Source organism: Heteronotia binoei, chromosome 2 (genome assembly GCF_032191835.1).
Source record: "Heteronotia binoei isolate CCM8104 ecotype False Entrance Well chromosome 2, APGP_CSIRO_Hbin_v1, whole genome shotgun sequence".
Taxonomy (NCBI): domain Eukaryota; kingdom Metazoa; phylum Chordata; class Lepidosauria; order Squamata; family Gekkonidae; genus Heteronotia; species Heteronotia binoei.
This window is the reverse complement of record NC_083224.1, coordinates 78155381-78182770: the sequence shown is the minus strand read 5'-3', so window position 1 is coordinate 78182770 and position 27390 is coordinate 78155381. Positions and strand designations below refer to the sequence as shown.

At 47.0% G+C, this 27390-nt stretch overlaps 1 protein-coding gene across 3 annotated transcripts in view; it reads right to left on the bottom strand.

Moving 5' to 3' along the window:
- Positions 1-27390, bottom strand: part of PIK3C2B (phosphatidylinositol-4-phosphate 3-kinase catalytic subunit type 2 beta) — a 515998-nt gene that overhangs the window by 461309 nt on the left and 27299 nt on the right. For 2 of the 3 annotated variants that reach the window (XR_009555057.1, XM_060231371.1), the window contains exons 2-5: positions 21152-22155; positions 9111-9217; positions 5734-5888; positions 818-938 (exon numbers count right to left, since the gene is read on the bottom strand). Coding sequence is in view for 2 of the 3 variants with exons in the window: in XM_060231371.1 (XP_060087354.1) it covers positions 818-938; positions 5734-5888; positions 9111-9217; positions 21152-22069 (1301 nt within the window). In the remaining variant the exon portion in view is untranslated. Of the gene's footprint in view, positions 1-817; positions 939-5733; positions 5889-9110; positions 9218-17868; positions 17911-21151; positions 22156-27390 lie in introns of those variants that run through there. The other variant, XM_060231372.1, reaches the window with a different exon arrangement.

The window sequence follows — 27390 nt, the reverse complement described above, 5'->3', positions numbered from 1 at the left end:
ACAAAAGAATGGTCTCAAACAGAGGTCCTCAACCTTTTTGAGCCTGCAGGTACCTTTGAAATTCTAATATAATGTGATAGGCTCAGCCACAAAAATGGCTGGCAAAGGAGGCAAAACCAATCACAAAATAACATGGAGTGAGGTTATACATAGCTCAAATAGTAACTCTTCAGCATTTCAAGCAGAAGTGTTGCTTAACAATATGGCTTTTAAAATATTTTCTTGCATACAAACACCTTATATTCAGTCAGCTGTGGTAGCAGCTGGTGTCAAAGCAAATTTTTTTTAAATCTCCACTCCAATCAGATCTCCAGTGACCAATTAGAAGCCCTGTTGTGCAGAAGTCCCAACTGACCCTGCCCATTTTCTAAAAACACTTGGCAGGTGCTGAGAAAGGTGTTGGCAGGTGCCACAGCACCTACAGTTGCCATTCTGTGGGCCCCTGGTCTAAAACATCTAGATTCTATTAAATCACTGCAAGAGACACCCTTTGAAGAGTAGAGAGGGGCTACATCACATGTTAGCAACTGGGATAAGACAAGCTAAGTGCTTACATGTTGATGTGATTTAAGAGGGAAAGATTTAGGGTTATTTGAAGAACTCTTCATATTCATTCTCACCCATCCACCCACTGCCTAAAGCCACAGCATTTCTAATCCCACATTTCTTCACTTCACTCTACAAAAACAGCAGGATCTCTAAACCTGTGTCTGCTAAGCACACAGAGAATTCATATAGATTGTGGGATTGAGAATGTATCAAGGAGGCCAAAAATAAGACAAGTAATCTTAACTTTTTTCAAGCATTGCCCACTCACTTTTGCAGGAATTCCTCCAGGCCACACAGTTTGAGCACAAAGTCATCCACATCTATGTCATGTAAGTCATCATGAGTGTAGCACAACGTCTGATAAATGAGCAAGTCCACTGTGGAAGAACCTGCAAAGATATGGAGAACAAACGGGGGCAATATGAGGAACCTCATCCATATTCCCCAGACTTTGCCATCTTGACCACTGATTGTCCTAATGCAATAGTACTTTCTCTGTGGCTTATGGAGAACCACATTTGTAATTACCATCAACCAAAAAATCCACATGACTACTATGTGGGCTCTGCTGGGGAAGGATTAGCAAAGCTCCTGTCTTTTCTCTGCAGAGTTCCTCAGATCTTGCCAACAGCTGCAGGAACCTGCCACATGCTGAGGAGACAGCAAGAAGGCAAAGATAAAAGTAAAAGGGAACTCAGGATTCTCATTTCTGCTTTGGTCACCTCATGAGCATTCCAAAAGGAGGCTCCAAGACAGCACAGCTGGCTTGCTCAGAGCAGGCTTCTGCAGTGGGAAGCTTAGACTTTCTTGTTATCTTTTCTCCTGGCTTAAGGCCCATCATTCAGGTGTGAGTAAGATGGCCCAGTGCTATTCTGACTAGTACCAGGAAGAGAACAAGAAGGGAAGTAAAGGGTGCTCTGGTTTCCCATTGCAGAAGGCTGCTCTGAGCCAGCCAGCACCATTTTGAAGCCTCTCTTCACAAGAAAGCTGTGCACCTTCTACTTTCCTCTCTGCCTTCTTGCTGTCTCTCCAGCATGAGGCACAGCATGCTGCCAAGGTACCCACAGGAGAGCAAGCTGCCCATGGAGAAACAACCATCTACTGTGGCCAGCTTGCTCTTTTCCTGGGTGGTTCCCATGGTGCTGGTAGTGGTTTTTCACTCTCTTCTGTGGTCAGTTTGCTCTCCTCTTGGCAGCTGTTCAGGTGCTGAGATGAGAGGGTAGAGGCTGCAGAGGGATTGTTGGAGAGAACAGCACAAGGCTTGCAGCTTACCCATCCTTCAGCAGAAGTTGCTTCAAGGGGAAAACCATCTGTCACCAGCTTTGCCCACTTTTTTGAAACTTGGGGCAGATGCAACTTTGGGGAATAGTGCTCAGAAAAACCAAAGGGCATATCAAATAGCTACATGGGGCCCCAAAGTCACTGAGTGAGTATCACTGCCCTGTTTCTTGCCATAGACTCACTTGCTCTGATATCACTGAAAAGTCATGATGCCTCCACAGTTCTTTCGAAGCCTCAATAATTTCCCTGCCCCTCTGCTGCAATGCAAGGCAGAATGTTGCCATTGCCAATGAACCATTCAATCACTCTCAATGTTAGTCTCAAAGGATAGCCTTTGAGACTAAAATTGCACAGGAATGCAGTTCTGGCTGGCTTGGTGTCAGGGTGTGTGGCCTAATATACAAATGAGTTCCTGCTGGGCTTTTTCTACAAAAAAAGCTCTGTGTGAAACAATGGTGATGCCAGGGTGTGTGGCCTAATATGCAAACAAGTTTCTGCTGGACTTTTTCTACTAAAAAAGCCCTGAAAATAACCATTCCATATCAATGAAAGAGCAACATCATGAGATGGAATGCCAGCACGTTTATGAAAGGGTTAGCTGATTTGAGCTAATACTGTGATGTCTCACACTAGTGCCTTTCTTTTCTGCATGTAAAATTCAGGTTGATTTATGACAAAAGTATTAGAGAAGGTGGGGGAAGAAGCTTTGAAATTAATTAAAGAAAGCAAATCCTTCAATTCATTAATCTGCACATTTACACTGCACATGTTAACAAGAAATCTGACTTTGCTTAATTGCGTTTGTTCACCTGTTGAACAAAGTCAAGCTGAACTAATTGCACAAATCTGCTTCATTAAACAAGTGAACTACATGAATAAAACACTTCTTAAATTAGATACTGGTCACCGCTTATAAGACACCGACGGATAACTGTCAATCAGTTACAGGATAAATAAATAATAAAATGACAAATATTGAATGGAAAATGCCAAGATAATGCATTTTAAACAGTACATTAAATATTTAACATTCAGTTAAACAATCACAAAGAACAAAATAAATATAACTCTAGGTAAAAGTGTGAAATTAACAAATACTGCTCAGCATTTATGAACTTGCAAATCCAATGTCTTCCAGCATTTGCTTTCCAAATATCAATTTAATATGCAATTATGAAAGCTTTCTCAAAAATCACATTTTGTTGGTAGCATCACATACATGTCTGTAAGAAAAATATAGAAAAATAAAAGATGGAATTCTGCCAGCAAAGAGACTGGAGAAGTCTTGCCACTGCATGTTTAGTGTCTTTCATGGAATTGCAAAAATACCTCCTATAGTTCTTCTGAGTGAAAAATATCATTTTATGCAAAGTCACTCCGGAAGCCAGGCAACACTGACCTCAGCCAACCCGAGAAATCTTTGGCTTACAATTGACCATTGGCAAAAACAACATCCTATGAATTTTAAAATCTGCATTTTCTCATCATTGTATACTTGTTCCAGTACTGGCATACAGCCCATGATACCACTTTAAAGAATAACGAGCAGTGCATAACTTTATTTTTTTCTTAATGCAATAATTTCACCAAAATGCCAGGGAATTGTTATGAGGATTGTGTAGAATCTCATCGTATTCACTGCAGTTTTTTAAAAGGGCTACAAGGAAACACTCAGACTTTGTCTAGGACCCATGGAGAGGCTGAGCCTGAGGTAGATCCCATGCAGAAGCACATGAGATGGAATGAGACTGCCAGTGGGAGCCCTCAAGGAGGAATTTATGCTAAGCATCACAGGCCTAGCTCTGCTCCTCTATAACCTTGGACACTATAAAACAGCCAGCTTGAAAAAGAGGCCTGACTCATGGCTTTGGCCTCAACAAACCAGGGAGGTTAAGTTCATCACTTGCTATTTACCATGCTAATAAAAGGAAACCTCCACATTCAGAGGTCCCTCACCCTCTATCTATATGTATGGACTGGTAACTTCAATTTCATTGTATCTGAAGAAATATATCTGCACATGAAAGCTTATACCTTGAATAAAACTCTTAAAGGTGCCACTTGACTAGGCTTGCCAATCCCCAGGTCCCAGCGGGGGTTCTTCTGCTTTCCCTGGCTCCTTCCTAACCCCAGTCAGCTGGCCGGCAGGGGGAAGCCCCACCATGTGCCTTTCTACCACCAGAGGCTTCAGACTCCGATTGAAAAGCTTCCTCTTGGGATGGTGTGTCTGTGTTACTTTGAAGAAGTTGGCAGCAACTCGTGAGAGGCCAATCCCTCACTTCAGAGTCGCCAAAAATGGGGGGGGGGGGAAGCGTCTGCTGAGCACTTCATTATTCCCTATGTGGAGGTCGATTCTCATAGGGTATAATGGGGAATTGATCTTGAGGTTTTGGGGGCTCTGGGGGAGCTGTTTTTTTTGAGGTAGAGGCACCAAATTTTCAGTATAGTATCTAGTGCCTCTTCCCAAAGTACCCCCCAAGTTTCAGAACGATTGGACCAGGGGGTCCAATTTTATGAGCCCCAAAAGAAGGTGCCCCTAACCTTCATTTTTTCTTATGGAAGGAAGACATTTAAAAAGGTGTGCTGTCCCTTTAAATGTGATGGCCAGAACTCCTTTGGAGTTCAGTTATGCTTGTCACACCCTTATTCCTGGCTCTGCCTCAATGTCTCCTGGCTCCACCCCCAAAGTCTCCTGGCTCCACCCCCAAAGCCCCCAGATATTTCTTGAATTGGACTTAGCAACCCTATGCTTGACACAAACTATATTCTGCTGCTTCAGATCAACACAGCTACCCACCTGAATCTACATTCAGAAGTAGTAAAGCCTCTGAATATCAGTACTAGGAGGCAACAGCAGGAGAAGCCATTAGCCTTAAAGAGCTTAGAGAGAGATGGGCAGACAGAGGAATGGGCAAAAGGAGGAAGACCAAAGTGTTACCTCCCCAATTGGCTGGAATGATTGTCAATCGCCAGAGCGGCAGAAGCTCTAGGTGGAGATGGAGAGGAGACTAGTCAATCGGGCTAGAAAAATCTCTTTGATAAAAGCCTGGAAGGACCCCTGCAGGTTGGCAAAGAAGAGGAGGAAACTGATGAGGTACCACTACCCTCACTCCTCTGCACCTGAGGCTCTGCTGCATGGCTCTGAGGAGGCCCATTCTTGAGCCTCCCAAACAAAGACAACTACAACTTGTGGCCTCTAGGGGGCACTAAGGCAAGCTGGTGTCTTACTATGATGTTACAAATTAAAACACAAAGTTAAAAGGGTTCACTAAATGATGAGAATAAGGAGGGGGGAAATTGTGCATGTCTGGCTAATATCATAACAGCTATGCAGTTGAGACATAACCATATTTTGTAACATAGCTTTACAGAGGGCCATGGCTTGCTGGTAGCATATCTGCTTTGTAAGCAGAAGGTTCTAGGTTCAATGTGTATCATTTCTAAAAAGGTACCAAGCATTAAGAAGCATTTTCTCTGGAAAATTGATATCAATCAGAGCTAGATGCTGTCTGATTCAGCATAAACAACTTCATATAGGTACACAGATTCTGCAACAGATGTACGTACAAAGAAGGGCAGCACATCATATTTCTGCACTGTAAAAGAATATGGTCATTTAAGAATTGAGAAAATGTGATACCACCACAAGGAAAACACTAGCTAAATGTCTGATTTCCAATAAAATGAATAGGAATACTGTGCTGCTAAAAAGTCTGAAAAGGGCTCACAAGGTCTATTGTTTATTTTTAAGGAACCAGAAAACAGCCTTACAGACTTTTCCTAAAATAAGTAATAAGTAAGACAATCCTAAAATAAGTAATGGTGGCCCGTTCATTGCCAAGAAGAGGAGTGGATTCTGTCTGACACTATGAACTCTCTGACACTATGAAACCAACAACTTACAGTCACAGGTGAAGGTGAGAGGCTCCTGCAGGCTGTCGTAAACCACCGTCACTTTCAAGCTGACCCCATAGCCAAGGTGTTCAGGACTGAGGTTGACAGTGCTCCAGACATAACCAGTAAGGGAGTAGTCCTTGGTACTGTAGCCAGATCTCAAACTGTGGGAAATAAAAAGGAGGGTACTGTTAGGTCCATAGCCAGCCTCTAGGACCAGAAAGGACCTCTTCCCCCATGTTTTGCCTTTTCTCTTTCTCCCCCAGAGATCTTGGTACTTGACCTTTTAATTAGAAGAAGATGATATTGGATTTATATCCCTCTCTCCACTCCGAATCTCAAAGTCTCAGAGAGCTCACAATCTCCTTACCTTTCTCCCCCACAACAGAAACCCTGTGAGGTGAGTGGGGCTGAGAGAACTCTCACAGCAGCTGCCCTTTCAAGGACAACCTCTGCCAGAGCCATGGATGACCCATGGCCAATTCCAGCAGGTGCAAGTGGAGGAGTGGGGAATCAAACCCAGTTCTCCCAGTAGGCTTCCCAACCCTCCCGCCCTGGCGGGGGACCCCAGGATTTCCACCCTCTTCCCCCGCTCCCCAAAAAAACAGAAGCGGGGGGAAGGGGAAACGGCGCCGGGGAGCATGGCGAGCCGCCCGATCCTGGAGCGGGCGAGGCCGCCGCGCCGCTGCCGCCCCCTCCCCGCCCACCGCAGCTGCTCCTCCGAGATGGGCCCAGGCTGAGCCCATCTCGGAGGAGCAGCCAAGAGGTGGCAGCAGCACAGGCAAAACCAGCGAGGCAAAACCAGAGAAGGAGAGGGCAGAGGCAGGCCAGGAGCATGGCGAGCCGCGAATCCGGGCCCTTCTAGGACCCAGACTCGCGGCTCGCCACGCCCCTGGCCCGCCTCCACCCCCCCTCCGATTCCACCCCAGAGGCGGAGCAGGTGAGGCTGCCGCACTGCTGCCCCCCCCCCCCCCCGCAGCTGCTTCTCCAAGATGGGCTCAGCCTGAGCCCATCTTGGAGGAGCAGCCACGGCGAGCGGAGAAGAGGCAGCAGCCGCGCAGTGGTGTCACCCGCTCCGAGATGGGGCGGCTCGTCATGCTCCCCGGCGCCGTTTCCCCCCCTCGCTCCACCCCAGTGTCTCCTGGCTCCACCCCCAAAGTCTCCTGGCTCCACACCCAAAGTCCCCAGATATTTCTGGGATTGGACTTGGCAACCCTATCTCCCAGATAAGAGTCCACACGCTTAACCACTACACCAAACTGGCTCTCTAATTTCCTCTTTTCCCCATTTTAACTTTTCCTCCTTTAGAATTCATATCATTACATGAGAATCTGCAAAGAACTGGGAAAGGGAGATCAGTCATCTGGAACTTTCTCCCTAGATTATTCTCCCTCAAAGCCAGCCGCAAATCTATACATTCTTCAGGGCTTGAAGAAAGGCCCATTCCCCTCTCCCCATTTTTTTTTCTTCAACTGATTCTCAACAGCTATCAACATTCTATGCCTCCTATGGCAGTTTCACTTCATCAGACTATTATTGGTGTTGAGGGCAGTGTTCTTTTCCTTTTGGTTAATTTATTATTCTCCTGTATGCTAAGGGAGTGGAGAAGTGGATAGGGGGAGCTTTTTCTCCCTCTCCCATAATACTAGCATTTGGACGGACCCGATAAAATTGTTGGGAAACAGATTAAAGACAGACAAAAGGAAATACTTTTGTTTGTTTGTTTTTACTCAGCGACTAATTAAATTGTGGAATTCACTGTCAGTAGGGGTAATGATGTCCATGATCATACATAGCTTTAAAAGGAAGATAGGCTCATGGAGGAGAGGTCCATCCATGGCCACAAGCCAGGTGACCAAAGGGAGCCTCCATCTACAGAGGCAGCAAACCTCTGAATATCAGTGTTGGGAGGCAGTGGCAGTAGAGTAGGGCCTTGGCCTTTATACCCTGTTTGTTCAGATCTCTAGGGCAACTCATTGGCTGCAGTATGAAACAATATTCTGGATTAGACAAACCACTGGTATGATCCAGCTGGTTCTTCTTACGTTCTTATGAGTCCTCCAAATACAGAGACGTTGTGGATTACCTGATTTTGCTGTCTGACACTATGAACTGAAGGGACTTCCTAGTTCAAACCAACAACTTGATATAGAAACCAACAACTGGTATGGAAGGCAGACACTTTACTACTAGAGATAGTTTCATCAAGCCTTTTGATGCCCCATCTGCTTTTCCATTTGCTCAAAGATCTTATTTCATCTTCTCTAAAGAAATTTACCTATGGAATTTCTAATCTAAGACTTCTGTCTGAAAGGATCAGACAATTTATAACTATCTAGCAAAATGACAAACAGTGGGGGTTTGCCTGAACTTTATGGCCACGAAGCGCGCATCACTCATCTAGCTTCCCAATCCCAACTATTTGGTTCAACCATAACCCTCCCTCTCGTTATCTCTTGCAACAGCCCACTATTTCATCTGCTCTGGTACCTCAACAATCCCCTTCCCTTTAGTTTTATTCTAGTGGACATCCATGACATAGTCACTAAATGAGAGGAATTTGCATGGCTTAGATATAGGCAGATTCTTGCAAAATTAATAGCTTGTTTTTGTGTCCCTTAAAGCACGGCAAGTGTGTTCTTGCTTTCCCAAGTCTTGGACCAACAATTTTCTGAGCACTGCTTTACTGATTGTTACAAACCTAAACAGGATCTAATGTCAGACTTACTAAAGGAGAATGCAAAGAAGTGGAAAGCAAACTATAAGGTACACATTTAAACCAGAAAATATTTTTTGTGATGCCTTTTATGGCACAAGGAAAGAGAAAATCTGGGGAGACGAGGGTGGAAAAGAGCAAGCTGTCTTTATATTAAAGAGATAGAAGTGCCCTTTCAGAGCAGTGTAATTCTCAGTCAGAACAAAAGACCGAGACTCTGTTGATTTGAGCTATTTGTGCAATACGATACAGTGGCCTTGTAATACTCCCCAATTCCTTCATTTATGACTGACAAAGCCTGGCTAGAATGGTTTCTCTGCCTTGTTATTCCTGCTTTACTGCAATCAGTGGTAGGAATTAAAAGCCTAAATAGGTTCATCATCCAATCAATTCCAGGGTAGGAATTATAATCCTAAATAGGTTCATCCTCATGCAATCAGTTCCAGGCTTCCAATACATTTTCCACAAATGCTGTTCCTTAGACACAATGCAACATAAATAAGGATTTCTTCCAGTTGCTGAGAATTAAATCAACAACAGTAATCAGTTGCTTGAGACATTTTGTTGTCTTGGCATTCTATACACTTAAATTCAAAGGGGGATGTTGACCAATGACAAGCCCTGAGACAATATTTTACTGAGCCATTTTCTGTCCCAAACAAGTACTTACACATCCAACATATGACAGAAAGCAGCAACCTCTTCATCCTTCTCCTCAGAGACCTCAAACAGCTCATAGCCGTTAGCCACAGGATAATGCCGAGAAGTGCCCTGGCACTAAAGGCCATATAGAAACAAAAAGCATAGTCATGAATTGCAACAACAGCAAATTAAACACAGTCCTGTCTCCATCTTGTGCACTGGCCAGTGCAGGTTTCTCCATAATACTGAGGCTACATAACAGTTCACACAACTCAGTGGAGGTGCTGAGAATGGGAGCTGAACAGAGAAGTATGTGCAATGGTTTCCTCACAAGCCTAGTTTTCAACTTAATCAATCTTTACCATCCCATTCTTGGCAGTTTTATGGTATAGTGGTAACGTGGATTAACTTGCATGGGGTGTTAACACTGCAGATCTAGCTAAGTATAATGTAAGAGATGCAGCCCTTGATTTGGCTTGAAACTGTTGAAGACAGAAACTTTACACTCTTCTGAAAACCAGTTCAGTGCCCATACCAAGAAAAATACTATATACTGGCATGACTTAACTGGTCAGTGGAACTGGTTAGATCTAACGGCAGCTTTCAGTACTGTTGACCATGATCTGTTGGCCCACCACTACACCAGCATTGGAGTTTGTGAAGCAGCCTTGAAGAGGTTCACATTACCTATTTACTGTATTTTAACTGTTCTGTGTTTTATTATGATGTACACTGCCCTGAACCCTTTGGGAGAGGGTGGAAAAATATATATAATTATTCCTTAAGGTACGTTTTCTATAGTTCTGTCTCTACAGCAGTTTTGGAAGAAGGCAGCAATACACATCCAATAGCTCATATTGTTCTGCAGCCTGAGTGCATATCTGAACCACAGGAATGGCACCTGTAGAATGAATATGCACAGAGCTTTTTGCATGGAAAAAAGTAATGTTTTAAATTTACAATAAAGCAGCCTGCTCTATTATATTTCCACTCAGAATTTCCATTTTATCCTCACAAACCACTCTGTGAGATAGCTTAAACCAGGGGTATCTGCTTCCTTCTCCGTCTCTCTTGCTTCCTTCTGTATTGCTGCTTGCTTTGCAAGGCTTCCTCAATCGCACAGGAGCCACAAAGATAAACTTCTATTTTCTCCATTGGTTGAGGCTCCACCCTGCTCCTGGTCCCCTGGAGAAGGAGGGAAAGAGCCACAGCTTCCTTTGCCCAGTTCCCAAGATCCCATGGGAGAAATACAAGGAGAGCACACCTTTAAGACCAACAAGTGCTAATGTTTTAAGCATGTTTTATTTTAATTTTTTTTAAAAAATCCTTAATTGTGTTTGTCTGTGTCCATTATAAAGCTTATATCTCTGCTGCCTAATCTTGAATAGTGTCACGGCTGGGGCCGGGTCAGGCAAAGTCCAGAGGCAGTCCGAGGTCTGTAGCCAGTAAGCAGGAGGGTCCGAGGCGCCAAATCCGAATCACTGTAGAAGTATCGCAGGTCTGAGGTCCAGAAGCCGAGGTCAGGGAGTCCAGAAGTCCAAAGCCAAAGTCAGGGAGTCAGGAACCAAAGTCAAGCCGGAGTGGATGCTAGAATGTCAGGGAGATGACTAGTTGCTTCCACAAAGCTTCCTCCCAAAGCCCACAGCTATATAGCCCTCTGCTGGCTGTTGCCCGTTTGGGCTAATTGCTGGCTCAGGGAGGCAGCCAGGATCCTGTTACCACTCAAGCATCCTTGCTCTTAGAAGGGCCAGAATCCTCTCAGAACTCAGGGCTCAGGGAGCGTCTTGCTTGTGAGCGTGCCGCCCTCCTCCGATCCCTGAGGTCCTGCCGGAGGCGGTCACGCACACGAGCCACCCGAGAGGGCGAGGCAGGGGGGCTGGGATCTTCTCCAGCAGGAGGCAGGGGCACTGGTGCAGGTGGCAGGGGCACAGTTTCCTCATCAGACTCAACTTCCTCTGAAGGGTCCCCAGCACCCATGACACTATCCCCCCCCCCAGGGCCCCCCTCCGTCGAGGGACCTGGAAGGTCGGGGTGGTCGTTGTGGAACTGGTGCACCAAGTCCGGGGCATGAAGATTGTCCTCGGGCTCCCAAGACCGGTCTTCTGGGCCGTATCCCTCCCAGTCCACCAGGTACTGGAGGCCTCCACGATGGTACCGGGAGTCCAGGATCTGGCGCACCTCATATTCTTCCTCGTCATCCACCAACACTGGTGGTGGCGGCGGTGGGGAAGGAGTCCGAGCTGGGTCAGGGGGTGCAGCCGGAACAAGGAGGGAGCGATGAAACACGGGGTGAATGCGGAGGTGGGGTGGCAACTGGAGCCTGAAGGCGACGGGGTTTATTTGTTCAACGACGGGGTAGGGTCCAATGAACCGTGCATCCAGCTTGTGAGACCGACCAGGCCGGCGCAGGTAGCGAGTTGAGAGCCACACCTGATCCCCCGGCTGCACTGGAGGGCCTTCTTGCCTCTTTCGGTCCGCAGCCCGTTTATATGCCTCCTTGGCTTGCTGTAGCTGCTCTCGGAGCAAGTCTTGGCTGGCACGGAGTTCTTGCAGGTAGGCATCGACGGCGGGGACATTCGTGGGTGGTAGGATCGCTGGGAAGAACCGAGGGTGGTACCCGTAGGTTGCAGCAAACGGGGTCATTTGGGTGGATGAATGGACCGCGTTGTTGTATGCAAACTCCGCTAGGGGCAATAGAGTGGTCCAGTCATCCTGCTGGTAACAGGTGTAACAGCGGAGATATTGCTCTAGCGTGGCATTGGTGCGCTCTGTCTGGCCATCTGTCTGTGGGTGGTAGGCCGAGGACAGGTGCACTCGAGTACCCAGGCTGGAATGGAGGGCTTGCCAGAACCGAGAGGAGAACTGAGGGCCCCGATCGGAGATCAGATGGGCTGGGAGTCCATGCAGACGAAAGATGTGTTGCAGGTAAAGCTGGGCCGTCTCCTGAGCTGTGGGGAGTTTCGGGCACGGAACAAAGTGGGCCATCTTGGTAAATAGGTCGACGACCACCCAGATACAAGTCTGACCCTTGGAGCGTGGAAGTTCCGTGATGAAGTCCATCGAGATGGTATCCCAGGGTCCTGAAGATGTGGGCAAGGGCTGCAGCAACCCTGAGGGTTTGGCTGGGATGTCTTTGGCCCGTCGGCAGACGTCACAGGAGCTGACATAGCGGGCAACATCAGCGCGAACTCGTGGCCACCAGAATTCCCTTGTCAGCAAGTGGGTGGTCTTATGCTGTCCAAAGTGCCCAGCGGGTAACGAGTCGTGGGTCAGGCGTAGCACTTCTGCCCGCAAGGGCCCGGGCGGCACATAGAGGCGTTCGCGGTGTAGCAAGAGGCCGCCTCGAGTCGTGAACTCCCCTGTTGGGTCATCTTGGAGAGCCTGGAGGTGTTGCTGGACCCAGGGATCATTGGCCTGGCTAGCCCGAATGTCCTCCACGAGTGCTGGTGAAGTGGAGGTGGCTGCAAATACTGAGGGCGGCAGGATTGGAGCAGCGGGCGCGGTCTCAGTTGAGGCAGGGGCGTATTCCGGTTTCCGGGAGAGCGCGTCTGCTTTCCGGTTCTGGGTATGGGGGATGTAGGAGATCCGGAAGTCGAAGCGAGAGAAGAATAGGGACCACCGGATCTGGCGCTGGTTGAGACGGCGGGTGGTCTGGAGGTGTTCCAAGTTCCGGTGATCGGTGAGCACTTGAACAGGGTGGCGAGCCCCTTCGAGGTAATGTCGCCAAACCTCAAACGCCGCCTTGATCGCGAGCAACTCCCTCTCCCAGATGGTATAGTTCCTCTCTGCAGCAGTGAGCTGCCGCGAGTAATAGGCGCAGGGCTGTAGTGGCTGGGACGGCTCCTCGCGCTGGGACAGCACTGCTCCCAGGGCCACGTTGGAGGCATCAGCTTCCACCGTAAAGGGAAGCTGGGGGTCGGGGTATCTCAGGAGTGGCCCGGTGGCAAAGCGAGTCTTCAGGGTGGAGAAGGCGTTATCGGCCTCTGGGGACCAGTGGAAGGGTTCTTTGGGGCGGAGTAGTTGAGTCAGGGGTGTGGTCAGGGATGCGTAGGCCGGGATGAATTGCCGATAGTAGTTGGCAAAACCGAGGAACCGCTGCAGGTCTTTGCGATTCTGAGGAGCCTGCCAGGTCAGGACCGCTTCTACTTTTTTCGGGTCCATGAGGATCCCCTGCGGTGACACGATGTGCCCAAGGAACTCGACGGAGCGCAGGTCGAAGTCGCACTTCTCCAGCTTGGCGTAGAGACCATGGGCTCGTAGGCGCTGCAGGACCTGGCGGACGTGCTCGGCGTGCTGGGCAGGATTGCGGGAGTAAATTAGGATGTCATCCAGGTATATGATCGCGAAGCGGTCGAGCAGGTCCCGGAATATGTCATTCATGAACCTCTGGAAGACAGCGGGGGCATTGGTCAGTCCGAAGGGCATTACCAGGTGCTCGTACTGCCCGTATCGGGTCCCAAACGCGGTCTTCCATTCGTCTCCGGGCCGTATGCGCACCAAATTGTACGCTCCACGGAGGTCCAGCTTGGTGTAGATTTGGGCCCCCTTTAGGCGATCCAAGAGTTCAGGGATCAGTGGTAGAGGGTACCGGTCGCGGATGGTGATCTTGTTCAGGGCCCGGTAGTCATTGCACAGCCGGAGCTCCCCACTTTTCTTCTTCACGAAGAGCACTGGAGCAGATAGGGGAGAGGTTGAGGGTCGGATGAATCCGCGTTTCAGGTTCTTGTCCAGGAAGTCTCGCAGAGCTGCCAACTCCGGCTCCGACATTGGGTACAGACGCCCCACCGGGAGTGGTGCCCCAGGTACCAAATCAATGGCACAGTCGTAGGGCCGGTGAGGGGGAAGCTGATCAGCTCCTGTCTCTTCGAAGACATCAGCAAAGTCCACATACTTCTGAGGGAGCTGAGGACCACCACTCGGGATGCCAGCTGCTAGAGTGGTGGGAGGAGTCAGATGGGGGCATGGGTCTCGGAAGCGTAGTTCCTGCTGGGCCCAGTCCACGATGGGGTTGTGCAGCTTCAGCCAGGAAAGGCCTAGAATCAGCGGGAAGCGAGGCATGCGGGCGACATCAAACCGCAGCTGTTCTTGGTGCTGCTGGACGTGGAAGGTGATGGGACAGGTCTCCTGGGTGACGGGGCCAGAACGGAGGAGGCGCCCGTCAATAGCCTCCACCAGCGACGGAATCCCTTTTGTCTGCACAGGGATCTGGTGCTGCTTCACAAAGGCGGCATCTATAAAACAGTGGGCCGCTCCCGAGTCCAGCATGGCATACACGAACAGCCAGCGTTCGTCAGGCAGACGGAGTTTGACTGGTAGCAGGAATGGCCCTGGGGTATCAGCCCGCTGTTTGGAGGACCCAGCTAGTCGCCCCAGGCTGGGGGGTCCACTTACGCCTGGGGCTGCCCTTTTGGCGGCGGTGGCAGCGAAGGTCCAGGTATCCGATGCTTAGCAGGGCAGCCAGAGGCATAGTGGCCTGCCGTGCCGCAGTAGAGGCACAGATTCTGCGTGCGGCGTCTGGTCTTTTCCTCTGGGGTCAGGCGGGGTCGAGCAGCTCCAAGCTGCATAGGCTCATCCTTGGTGCTGGTACTAGCTGGGGACGGGCGAGGAGCCAGGTAGCACGGCGCAGGGAGCTGGCGCCCTCTGGTCTTGGCTTGGCGGCGACTTTCCAGGCGGCCATCGATGCGGAGGCAGAGGGTGATAAGTTCTTGGAGCGTGGGTGGCTGCTCCACCCTGGCCAGTTCATCCAGGACCTCCTCTGCCAACCCCTCAGTAAACTGGTCCACCTGGGCAGCCTCATTCCACGCCAAGTCCTGGGTCAGGAGCTTGAATTCAGTGGCATATTGAGCCACCGAGGAGTTGCCTTGTTTCAGTGCCCTGATCTTCCGGTTGGCTGTGGCTGCTTGGACTGGGTTTGAGAAAGCAGCAGACAGGTGGGCCTCAAACCCCTGGTAATCAGTCAGTAGGGGAGAGGACGCGACCAGTAAGGGTGTGGCCCATTTGGCCGCCTGCCCCTTTAACAGACTGATGACGAAACACACCTTGGTTTTGTCATTGAGGAAGTCCCGTGCTCTCAGTTCAAAGTACAGCCGACACTGTGCTAGGAAGGCAGGAAATTCTTCCACGGCACCCCCAAATCTGTCAGGTGGGGGAACTGGGCACTTGGCTGGAGCACTGGCCGCAGGTTGTTGCTGCAAGTGCACTACTGCCTGTGTTAGCTGCTGTACCTGGGCTTGGAGCGCAGCCAGTAGTTCTGTGGTTTCACTTGCTTCAGCATCCATCCTGTGGAGTGGGTGTTTGTCGGTGGAAGCAATCTGTCACGGCTGGGGCCGGGTCAGGCAAAGTCCAGAGGCAGTCCGAGGTCTGTAGCCAGTAAGCAGGAGGGTCCGAGGCGCCAAATCCGAATCACTGTAGAAGTATCGCAGGTCTGAGGTCCAGAAGCCGAGGTCAGGGAGTCCAGAAGTCCAAAGCCAGGGAGTCAGGAACCAAAGTCAAGCCGGAGTGGATGCTAGAATGTCAGGGAGATGACTAGTTGCTTCCACAAAGCTTCCTCCCAAAGCCCACAGCTATATAGCCCTCTGCTGGCTGTTGCCCGTTTGGGCTAATTGCTGGCTCAGGGAGGCAGCCAGGATCCTGTTACCACTCAAGCATCCTTGCTCTTAGAAGGGCCAGAATCCTCTCAGAACTCAGGGCTCAGGGAGCGTCTTGCTTGTGAGCGTGCCGCCCTCCTCCGATCCCTGAGGTCCTGCCGGAGGCGGTCACGCACACGAGCCACCCGAGAGGGCGAGGCAGGGGGGCTGGGATCTTCTCCAGCAGGAGGCAGGGGCACTGGTGCAGGTGGCAGGGGCACAGTTTCCTCATCAGACTCAACTTCCTCTGAAGGGTCCCCAGCACCCATGACAAATAGATAAGCCTGGCCCTGTCCGACATGGCCCGGCCAGGCCCAGCCCAGCCCAGTCTCATTTATGTCAGTTTCGGCCCTCATTAGGCTTCCCAACCCCCCCGCCCTGCCGGGGGACCCCTGGATTAGCAGCCTCCTCCCCCGCTCTCCAAAAATCTGGAAGCGGATGTGGGGGTGGGGAATGGCATCGTGTCTCTTTCCCTGCCTGCCTCCCTCCCTCGCAGGCTTCAGGCTCTTCCCTTCCTCCGGGTCACAAAGACCCGCCCACTGCCGGCCTGCTAGTCGCTCCAGTCCGGCCTCCCTTCGTGAGGTGCATGCTGGGACTCGTAGTCCTTGCGTCCTCTCCAGCTGCCGGGTGGCGTCTCCTCAGGGAGTCTGGCCGGCGGAGGGGGGGGGGAGCTCCGCCCGCAGAGGACCATGTGCGTTTCTACATCCAGAGGCTTCAGTCGCTGATTGAAAGGCTTCCTCTTGGGATGGGGTGCCTGTGTTACTTTGAAGAAGTTGGCAGCAACTCGTGAGTAGAAAGGCCAATCCCCCTTCAGTGTTGCCAGAAATGGGGGGGGGGAGTTTGCTGAGCACTTCATTATTCTCTATGTGGAGATCGATTCTCATAGGGTATAATGGGGAATTGATTTGGAGGTTTCGGGGGCTCTGGGGGAGCTGTTTTTTTGAGGTAGAGGCACCAAATTTTCAGTATAGTATCTAGTGACTCTCCCCAAAGTATCCCCCAAGTTTCAAAACGATTGGACCAGGGGGTCCAATTCTATGAGCCCCCAAAGAAGGTGTCCCTATCCTTCATTATTTCCTATGGAAGGAAGACATTTAAAAAGGTGTGCTGTCCCTTTAAATGTGATAGCCAGAACTCCCTTGGAGTTCAATTATGCTTGTCACACCCTTGTTCCTGGCTCCGCCCTGATGTCTCCTGGCTCCACCCCCAAAGTCTCCTGGCTCCACCCCCAAAGTCCCCAGATATTTCTTGAATTGGACTTGGCAACCCTAGCCCTCATAACAAATGAGTTCGACACCCCTGGCTTAAACAAAAAGAGAACAACTGGCCCAAAGTCACCTGGTAAAGTTCATGGACAAGTAAGGACTTGACCCTGGGTCTCCCCGGTCCCTATCTGACATCCCTCCCACTGCACTACACTGTCTCTCTTACAGATTACTGCGGAGAGTATTTATTTCTTTATTTTTTGGTTTTGTTAATTTATATTCCACCCTTTCCCACAAGCGGGTTCAGGGAGGATAACAACAAAAGTTAAAACAAAAACTACAAACTAAAACCATAAAATACAATAAAACAAACAGCATATATGTCACAGGCAGTGGTTTCCATTGGGCACATTCTATATATCAATATTTTCCCCAGAATTGTGTAGATTAAAGGGCAGCTGTTATTACTCTGTGTCCACCTGGGGTGAAATTTTTTTTCTTATTCTAAAACTTAGCAACACTAACAAGACACAGTCAGTTTCAGGTAGGTAGTCATATTAGTACAACAAAATTTGAGTCCAGTAGCCCCTTAAAGACCAACAAAATGTTCCAGGGCATAAGCTTTTGTGAGTTAAAGCTCAATTTGTCGAGAAAAATACTTAAAATACTTTTCACTGAGTTTCCATTGCCTCTTTCCCAATGCCAGAGCAGGATATAGAAGAAGCAGAGACAGAAACACTTTGAATGCCGTGCCACGCCACACTGTGCGTGTGTACATGGTCTCAGTGCCTCAATTCACTGCTATAAAGCAAACAAAGATCCCACTGTCAGAGCAATTAACCCACCAAAAAGAGGAAGGGGGAGAGAGTGAGAAAGGGACAGAACACAACAGACATTAAAGACAATTTTAATGTTCTTTCATAGTTTCTTGCACACTAGAAAAAGAGTAACTTACATAACAAACAGGAGCTCCCGACAGCATTTTCATGGATTGCATGGAGAATTGGTCCCATAAAGTTTAATGGCAAAAGACAGCTTCCTCATATTTATATCCTATACGTTCCTCAGGGATCTACTGTGTGTCCTAAAACATGCCTTGATCCATTTACAATGCTAAAAGCTAGTAAAGGCCAGGCCTAGAATGTTCTGGTATCCCCTTTACCAGAAATCCACTTTTAGCAGCATGATAAAAGGGCTAGGAATTCTTAAAAGGCTTGATCTAGAGATGTCAACAATTTTTCTGATCTTTGCTTGCTGGCAGGAAACTAGCCTGTCACACTCCTCACACTGTGTCTTTCCTGAGGAACTTTCAATGTTTCAAAGCTGTTGCTTCTGGGGGTGGGGGAAGCAAGGCGGAGTGGACTCTCACACCTTTTGGAAAGAGAAGAGCTTTGCTGGACACCAACTCAGACTTCTGCTGGGTGGATCTTATAAATAGCACATCAGATGTATGTAGGCACAGCAGCAAAAGCATTTAATATGTGACAAGTACAGTATAGCCTATGTACAAACTAGAGGGACAGTAAAACCTGGGGGTGACATTTAAATTGGGATTAGGAACAAATATCAGAACCTGATTATTTTATAGTGAATTCAGCCAGCTTGACGGAGGCAGGAACATTTATTGAACAAGAGCAGAACTGAACTGAACACAAACAGGCAACTCCTTATATACTTTTGGCCTGAGTTAAACACCCCACCCCTCATGTGGGCAGCAATCCACCCTATTGGTGTCTCCAGAATACTTCATTTGCATTTCCTAAGAGAAATGCCTTATATTCCAATTGGCTAGTTCTAAAGAACAGCCAATCGGAATGTAGGCATCAGGGTCCTGGAGGACAATGAACTATGCTTCGAGGTCTACTGATAGAACCAATACAATCTCCACTACAGTTACTCAAAGGTCTTCTAGAATATTTTTTTTAAGTCATCAGTTGGTTCTGGATGGCCTGAAGATACAGCATGAATCCAGGGTTGCTACAGAGAATGGTATCTAGCAGTAAACTCACAATTTTTTTTTTTGGGGGGGGGGGGAGGGACGACAGGCTTGCCAGAAATGGCATCAGCAATGTGGTCATTTCACTTCTGGTGTACCCCAGAAGTGATGTCACTGCACAACACTGTTTCACCCAAATGTTTATGGCTGAATGCTGGAGCATTGCCAGAAGCAATGGAATGCCCTTGGGGCTACACCAATTCCCCTTCATTCCTCCTCTTTTTTCCTCCCAATTCCAGCAGCAGCTGGAAAGGCTAGTGTTGGGTGGGAGGTCTCCTGCTGTAGCTGGAAACCAGGCAAGTCTGTATTAGTCTCACCTTCTTGGGGATAAATTATGTAACCTGGGGGGCAGCTGTAGAAAAGGCTCTGACTTGAGTTCTTGCTAACTTAACTCTAGACAGTGCAGGCAGGTTCTGACTTGAAGGCCCCGTTTATTGATGGTGGGGCTTAAGCAAGTTGATATGAGTGGAGGCAATCCCTCAGGTACTATGGATAGGGTTGACTACCAGAGAGGGAAAGGGAAATCAGCAGGAATGTAATACCACAGTGTGTGCTCTCTGAACCTTTTCCTTCCATGGAACTGATCTCTGTAGTCTGGAGATTAGTTGTGATTTTGGGTGAACTCCAGACCCCACCTTGAGATTGGCAGCACTTATGACAGTCTGGGTTTTAAAGGTCAAAACCAGCACCTTGAACTGGGTCCAGAAACAAACTAGAAGTTGGTTACAGTTTAAGTGTATTGGCTTTATATATTACTCATGGCAAGTACCACAATATTATTTTTATCGGGGTCTTATGATTTTTCTGTTCCATGTCAACAATTCCTGTGGTTATCAAAGAACTGTTGCGCAAGTATGAATTCCTGGGATTCTAATTTAGTTAAAGACAGAATTAGAGGGTGTCCCAGAAGAGTTTTCTGTGGTGAAGATACATCTGTCAAATAGAAAATACTTCCGTCGCACTCAAAAATTAATGTGTGGGACAGCAAATACTTAACTCAAGCAACAGGTGCCAAATCATTATGGATAACAAATGCCTTAACATACAGTATGCCCCAGTGCCCTAAAGACTTACCTGCTAAGAACCATACACATCCTATAGTAAACAATGTATGCATTTGTAGTTTCAACGACATATGTTCCATGCCCCTAAGATCTGCTCTGAAACTATGCTGTTCTCAGTTCTTCTACTGAAAGCTTCCTGTCACTTAAAGACACAGAAACTAAAAATAAGACACTGCTTGCAACAGTAGGCTTCAATGTGGCTGCCACTGATATATCTCTATTTTGTATTTTGTCCTATTTGTAGAGATGTAAAGCTTTGCACTCACCATGTTTATACACAGTTGATTTTGTAATTATACACATGTAACTACAGCTGATTTTGTAATTCAAATTATGAATACTGAAGTAGGGGAAGACTGTATCATTCTTTCTATATATAGTCCATTATTTATAGAACCACGGTTGGAAGGGGCCATATAGGCCATCTAGACCTACCTCATGCTTATTGCAGATCAGCCTAAAGCATCCCTGACAAGTTTTTGTCCAGCTGCTGCTTGAAGATTGCCAGTGATCCTTCCTATCTTACTGTGCAATTCAAGTCTAAGTGCACTGATTTCAGTGAGTTTAGATGGGAGTAATTGTGAGTAGGATTGCATGAGTGCTAACATACAGAAATTGTACAAACACAGCTTTATGCAAAACCCAATCCTTATTCTTACCCAAAGCAATATTTACCTTTGAACACTTAATAAGATAGCAGTAGGCTTTCAGGGGAAAACTATAAAAGCATGCAATTAACACATACAGTTGTTACATGAATATATAAGTTTCCCAGTAATAGACTGAGCATGCTTCCTTGGAGCTGATGTTTTCTAACTTTATGACAGACAAGGATACAGTATACCACTTTTGCACCACAGCCCTTCCTGAGATAGTTAAAGATTAATTTAAAAGAAAACGGACAATATTCAAGGACTTTTTAGTTACTAATAATTTTATGATGATGAATGATAATCTGGAATCTCCATACTGTAACTAAAAAATCATGAGAAAGTGATAACATTGAAAGGATTGTGTAGATCGCTCAGTAGACCTTCTCATTGGAATTCCCAATGCTACTTGAGACTCCTGGACATTTCCTTCCTCTTCCCCCTCCCATAACATTCCATTTGTTCCAGGTTTTTCAGCCATATTTTCAGCTCTGCATGTTAATTTTGATGACACAAAAATGGTCTTACCGGATCTGCCGAGATCCTCCGGTTCTTGTTAGGTGCAACATTCTTCCGTTCACCAAACCTGGAGACATAGGTTCTGGGAGGGACTTGGGGAGGCATGGTCTTGCTGCGAGCAACTGGCTTTCCACTGCTTTCTTTCTCAAATATACCTCGACCTCCTTTCCAGCTCCATGTTGCTTCCCTCAGAAGGTCAGTGTCATATGTGGACTTGAGGTTTAGTCTTGTGATAGCATCATTGATGCCATCATAGTCCACAGTGCTATATGGGTCTTCCTCTGAGATTCTACGGCCTAGCAATTTTCCATCAGCTCTCTCATGGGCTGAGGAAAACATATTGATATCATTGGGCTGGGACTCTTTAAGTGAAGTTTGATTCACATCAGAAGCATTCCAGATAGCAATGCGAGGAGGCAAGGGGGGAGGAGAAAGCTTCTTGGGGGAGTTGCTGCCACCACTATTGTGATGAGATGTTCTACTGGGCTCAGTCAGGAACTCTCCCCCTGAGCTGTCGAAGATATACAAGTAGTCACTAGAGAGAGGTCCCTTCAACCAAGGTTGATTCTCTGACTCAGGCAGCAGGCTTGATGAGGTAGTATTGTTGGTCCCAAAAGCTCTTGAAACCTCCTGGCCAGAGAGGGCATTGTAATTAAGGGTGGGGTCTGAGCCAGAAAGGCCTCGCATGACCTTGATATTATGGCAGTCATTCCTGACAGGTTTGTTGTAATCCAGAATTGGATCATCCCAGGAAATGAGAGGTTGGTCAGTATTTTGCTTAGCCTGGCTCTCCTCTTTATCCTGCCTCAGGCGGGACAGGGCATCATACTCCATCTGCAGGGCTTCCGCAAGAGCCAGCTCCTTACGGCTGATCCCCACGGATTCCAAGGACTTCCAGTGTTCTCCATTGCCTCTGGTTGCAGACATCTCTTGAGAAGCAAACACTGAAACCAGTGGCTATTTGATGTTTGATTCAGGGGTTAGGAACAAAGGCATGCTGTGTCACCAGCCACCTGCAAGTAAAGAAACCAAAATAAACTTGAACAAACAAACCAAACCTTGCCTCAAGCAAAACCTGGAACAGTCAGCATTCACCTCTCCCTCAGGAGGGCAAGACTATTTGTGGGCTTTTCATCAAAAATATACCTACTGTATCCACATTCAACAATCTTAACATTGCTGACTAGACACAGGATGTGAGGAAGCATAAGGTCAGAGAGCAATGAAAGAAGTAGACTGAGATAATGGAAACCCAGGCAAGAAGGAAAGGCAACATAAGATAATACCACAAAGATGGGAAGGGCAGGATTTGAGAGAAGGACCTCAGCAGGGTACAAAGGCTCCAAACCAGCGGTTTGCTCCAGGGGACCTGATCGCTGTAATCTGGAGATCAGTTGTAATTCCAGGAATTCTCCAGGCCCTGCCTGGAAATTAGCAAGAAAATAAAGTACAAAGCTCCTGTGATTACCAGCCTCGGACACTAAAGAAACAATAACAATATTATCAAAAGCTTAGTGTATTCTAGGTAACATAAAGCACAGACACAACTCAATAATTTAGGAAACAGAACATCCCAAAGTAGCCATCAGAAATCAAGTCCAATTTTTAAAGCAGTCTAATGCTGTTTCCTTGATGAAAGGTCTGATGTAGCCCTGGAGAAGAATGATGAGTGATGTCCAAGTAGATTCAAATTTTAAGGCAGCCAGCAGTCCAATTATGCGACAAGGATGTACTATTGCCTTGTTTCACACCAATTCCTGTGGAGGATCAAGAAAGCCAGTGTGGTGATTAGTGTCCGACTGCTTCACAACAACAATTGCTTCTTCAAGCATCAAGTAATCAATTTCAGATACAAGGGTATGAACGCCAAGAAATTCAAGTCTCCAAACTTCAAGTCACTGTGAGCAACTCATGCATTATGTTGCTCACAGTGTCTTGAAGTTTGGAGACTTGAATTTCTTGGCGTTCAGACCCTTGTATCTGAAATTAATTACTAGATGCTTGAAGAAGCAATTGTGAAACAAGGCAATAGTACATCCTTGTCGCAATAATTGGACTGCTGGCTGCCTTAAAATTTGAATCTACTTGGACATCACTCATCATTCTTCTCCAGGGCTACATCAGACCTTTAATCAAGGAAACAGCATTGGACTGCTTTAAAAATTGGACTTGATTTCTGATGGCTACTTTGGGATGTTCTATTTCCTAAATTATTGAGTTGTGTCTGTGCTTTATGTTACATAGAATACACTATGATTTATTTTATAGAACTTTGAATTATTAATGCATATTTTTATCATATCCTTCATGTAGTTCAGGGCAGTATATACTTTCCCTATGAAGAAAGGTTGAAACGCTTGGGGCTCTTTAGCTTGGAGAAACGTCGACTGCGGGATGACATGATAGAGGTTTACAAGATAATGCATGGGATGGAGAAAGTAAAGAAAGAAGTACTTTTCTCCCTTTCTCACAATACAGGAACTCGTGGGCATTCGATGAAATTGCTGAGCAGACAGGTTAAAATGGATAAAAGGAAGAACTTCTTCACCCAAAGGGTGATTAACATGTGGAATTCACTGCCACAGGAGGTGGTGGCGGCCACAAGCATAGCCACCTTCAAGAGGGGGTTAGATAAAAATATGGAGCAGAGGTCCATCAATGGCTATTAGCCACAGTGTGTGTGTGTAGCCTGACACATCTCTACACCACACTGGATTGTGATCTTACGATCAGGACTGAATGGAACTGAACTGCCCACAGAATTCTGAAGCCCCTAGGGATGCCAGTCTCCAAGTGGGACCTGGGGATCTCCCAGAATTACAGCTAATCTTCATACTACAGAGTTCCCATTGAGAAAATTGATATTTTGTAGCGTGCTCTATGGCATCGAGGGTAAACTCTATGGCACTGAGGTTCCTGTCCTCCCCAGGCTACATTGCCAAATCTCCAAGAGTTTCCCAATCTGGATCTGAGAACACTATCCCCCTATTCCAGGGATAGTAGCCAGGGAGGATCTGGTAACCCTAAAAAGGTAAAGGTAGCCCTCTGCGCAAGCACTGAGTTGTTACTGGCCCATGGGGTGACATCACATCATGACATTTTCTTGGCAGACTTTTTACGGGGTGGTTTGCCATTGCCTTCCCCAGTCATCTACACTTTATCCCCAGCAAGCTGGGCACTCATTTTACCGACCTTGGAAGGATGGAAGGCTGAGTCAACCTTGAGCTCACTACCTGAACCCAGCTTCCACTGGGATCAAACTCAAGTAGTGAGCAGAGCTTGGACTGCAGTACTGCAGTTTACCACTCTGTGCTAGAAGCCTCCAAACCCCATCCAATATTATGCAATAAACACATCTGCTTGCCTGAACACCAGAAAGCTATCCTCATTTTACCAACTATCCTCTATTAGAATGTTTTGTGTTTTAACCAATGTACAGAATGATATAGCAAGACAAAGACTTTGAAGCAAGACTTCCAAATTCTTCACTGGAAGCAAGGCAGGGCCTTTGATCAGATGTCCTATTTTGCTGAAATCACCACAACAACAGCCTCCTTAGGCCCCTTCACTACATTCCATCAATTGGTGCTTCAGGCACTTAATTAATAGCACTCTGCCTGATCAAAGAGGCTTGCTGCAATTTGCACTAGGGAAGAAAAACAAATCCACATTCTGTTAAGGCTAGGTTCTTAGGCTGTAAAACAGCAGCATGCTAGAGGCCCAGGCAGCCCACAGCTTCCTACAACAAGCAAAGTGGGGCCAATAACAGTAAAACTAGTGGGAGACTGGGGCAAAGCCAAGTGAAAATTGCTGAACCAAGCTACATGGTCACGACACCAATTGAGAATGAGATTAGAATCTGATTCAGCCTAGCAGCCAAAATCCAGCTGTAACATCAGGGATTCAGAAACCTTCCTTTCAGAATTTCTAATACCAACAAGTACTGTTACGGGGAGTGGGGAGGGGGAGTATTAAATTGGTTGCTGGAAGGTTTCCCACATAGTTCAGACCTAGGTGGGATAAATGTATTACAACCTCAGCCTTCTGTGGGTTCATTGGTCAAGGCACATTTTTACATGGTTCATTCAAAAGCAGTTAGAAGATATTTTAACTTGCTAACTGTAGAAAATTTAAATAAAAAAGACTAAATAAAAAAACTGTCTCAAAGTTACTAGTAAAAGTTAGTAATCTCTTCTCTGTTTTGAGCTTTCACAGTTCTACAAAGCTAAAATGGAGACAACAAAGCAGGATACAGAAATTAACTGGCAATGGAAAATCTGGTTCTGGTCTCTCTTTCACCTGAAGTCCCATTCCCATAGTGATAAGGAGCTGCTTAAAGCACCAGGTTAGGAATGGCAAGAATCTCATTGCACCTTAAGATGCCAACTCCAATTTTAAACTGACAAAACCTATGACATTACATCACTGCTCAGCAGTGTCCCAATATGGCTCTAGAAAATCCGGGTAGACCTGGAAAGCAATGCCTGAGAAAGCAATGCCTCTTCTAATCTCTGTGGTTTTTACCATTTTCCCCTCCTACTCCCCAGTTCTTGTGGGCTGAGGGCAAGAAATATTTAATCTTGGACTAGGGTTGCCAGTATCCAGGTGGGGCCAGGAGAATCTTTCCCTGTGTAATTAGTGTAGGCTTCGGCTGTGTGTGAATGTTTGAAATGATTCCCCTACAAAAACAAGTTCTTATTTATAAGATTACAAATTCTTTGGAGCCTGCTTCGGCCCCACTCCAAAAGTGCTAACAATGATTAAGAATGTAAGCTCTCTGGAGTCCAGGTTAAAGGTCCAATTTCAAAGTGATACCAAAACTATATATTTATCCATTCATCTTTGGACCTGATGAAGATTTGAAATGGTGCACTTTGGACAGACCCACCATTGTCCATATATTTGTCAATTTATTTGGAATTCATTTCTGGAATTTTTATATCCATATATTCAGAATGTATATTTGGAATTAGTGGTTTGTTGTATATGGCTGGCTACCACTAAATTACTCTTATTGTTGTGTTGTTGTGCCCGAAAGCAGTGTATTCTTGATTTGGATTCTCCAGACTGCAATCCATTGTTTTGACTACTCCCCTGCAGAAAATGGCTGCTGCTTTAAAGGGTGGACTCTGTGGTATTGTACCATGCTGAGGCCCCTTTCTTCCTCAAACCCTGCCCTCTCCTGGATCAACCACCCCAAAAGTCTCCAGGTATTTTCCAACACAGACCTGGCATCCCTATCCTGGACAGATAAATGGGAGGCCTGTGGATGAACTCCCTTGCCTCTCTAAACTCCATCGTCCCCAGGCACCACCCCCAAATCTCCAAGAGTTTCCCAAACTGAAGCTGGCAATCTTATTTCAGGTCAGTCTTGTTCCAATTTTACAGAGAGATGTTGAATTGCTTCAGGCTAAGAGTGTTGCTTCCCAGAGAACTGGTGCAGCAAAAGCAGGAAAATGCTTCAGTGAGTACACACCATGTTCAATACGTTCCACCCCTGATTTGGGTGTCTGAAAAGGGAGTTGTGCCTCTGAGGGATATCCAGTTCTCTGTTCCTTTTCCCAAGCTGCAATTAATCATTCTACAGCAAGCCTGCACCAATGCAATAAAATAATCACACCACACACACGTTCATTAAAAAAAAACTTTTCATAGGAGAATGATGTATGACTTTCTCTTGTAGGGCCTGTTCATATCAGTTAATCAATGTGCATATCCTGCTCCTAGGGATTTTCATCATGTTCACTCTAAATCAGGGGTGTTGAACTCATTTGTTATGAGGGCCGGATCTGACATAAAAGAGACCTTGTTGGGCCGAGCCATGTCGGGCTGGGCCATGTTTGTATCTATTTAAGATTAGGTAGCAGAAATATACATTTTATAAAGAACACAGACAAATATGTTTTTAAAAAACTTAAAACATGCTTAGCACTCATTGGTCTTAAAGGTGCTTTCTTTGTATTTCTCCCATGGGATCCAGGGAACTGGGCAAAGGAAGTTCTGGCTCTTTCCTTCCTTCCCCAAGGAAGGAGCCTCAGCCAATGGAGAAAAATAGAGGTTTCGTTCTGCAGTTACTGTGCAATTGAGCAAGCCTTGCAAAGCAAGCTGTTATGCAGAAGGAAGCAAGATATAGGAAGAAGGAAACAGATGAGTCAGTTGCTTGGGGGCCTGATTCGGCTCCTGAACTGCATGTTTGACACCCCTGCTCTAAACAATAGGGTTGCCAGGTCCAATTCAAGAAATATCTG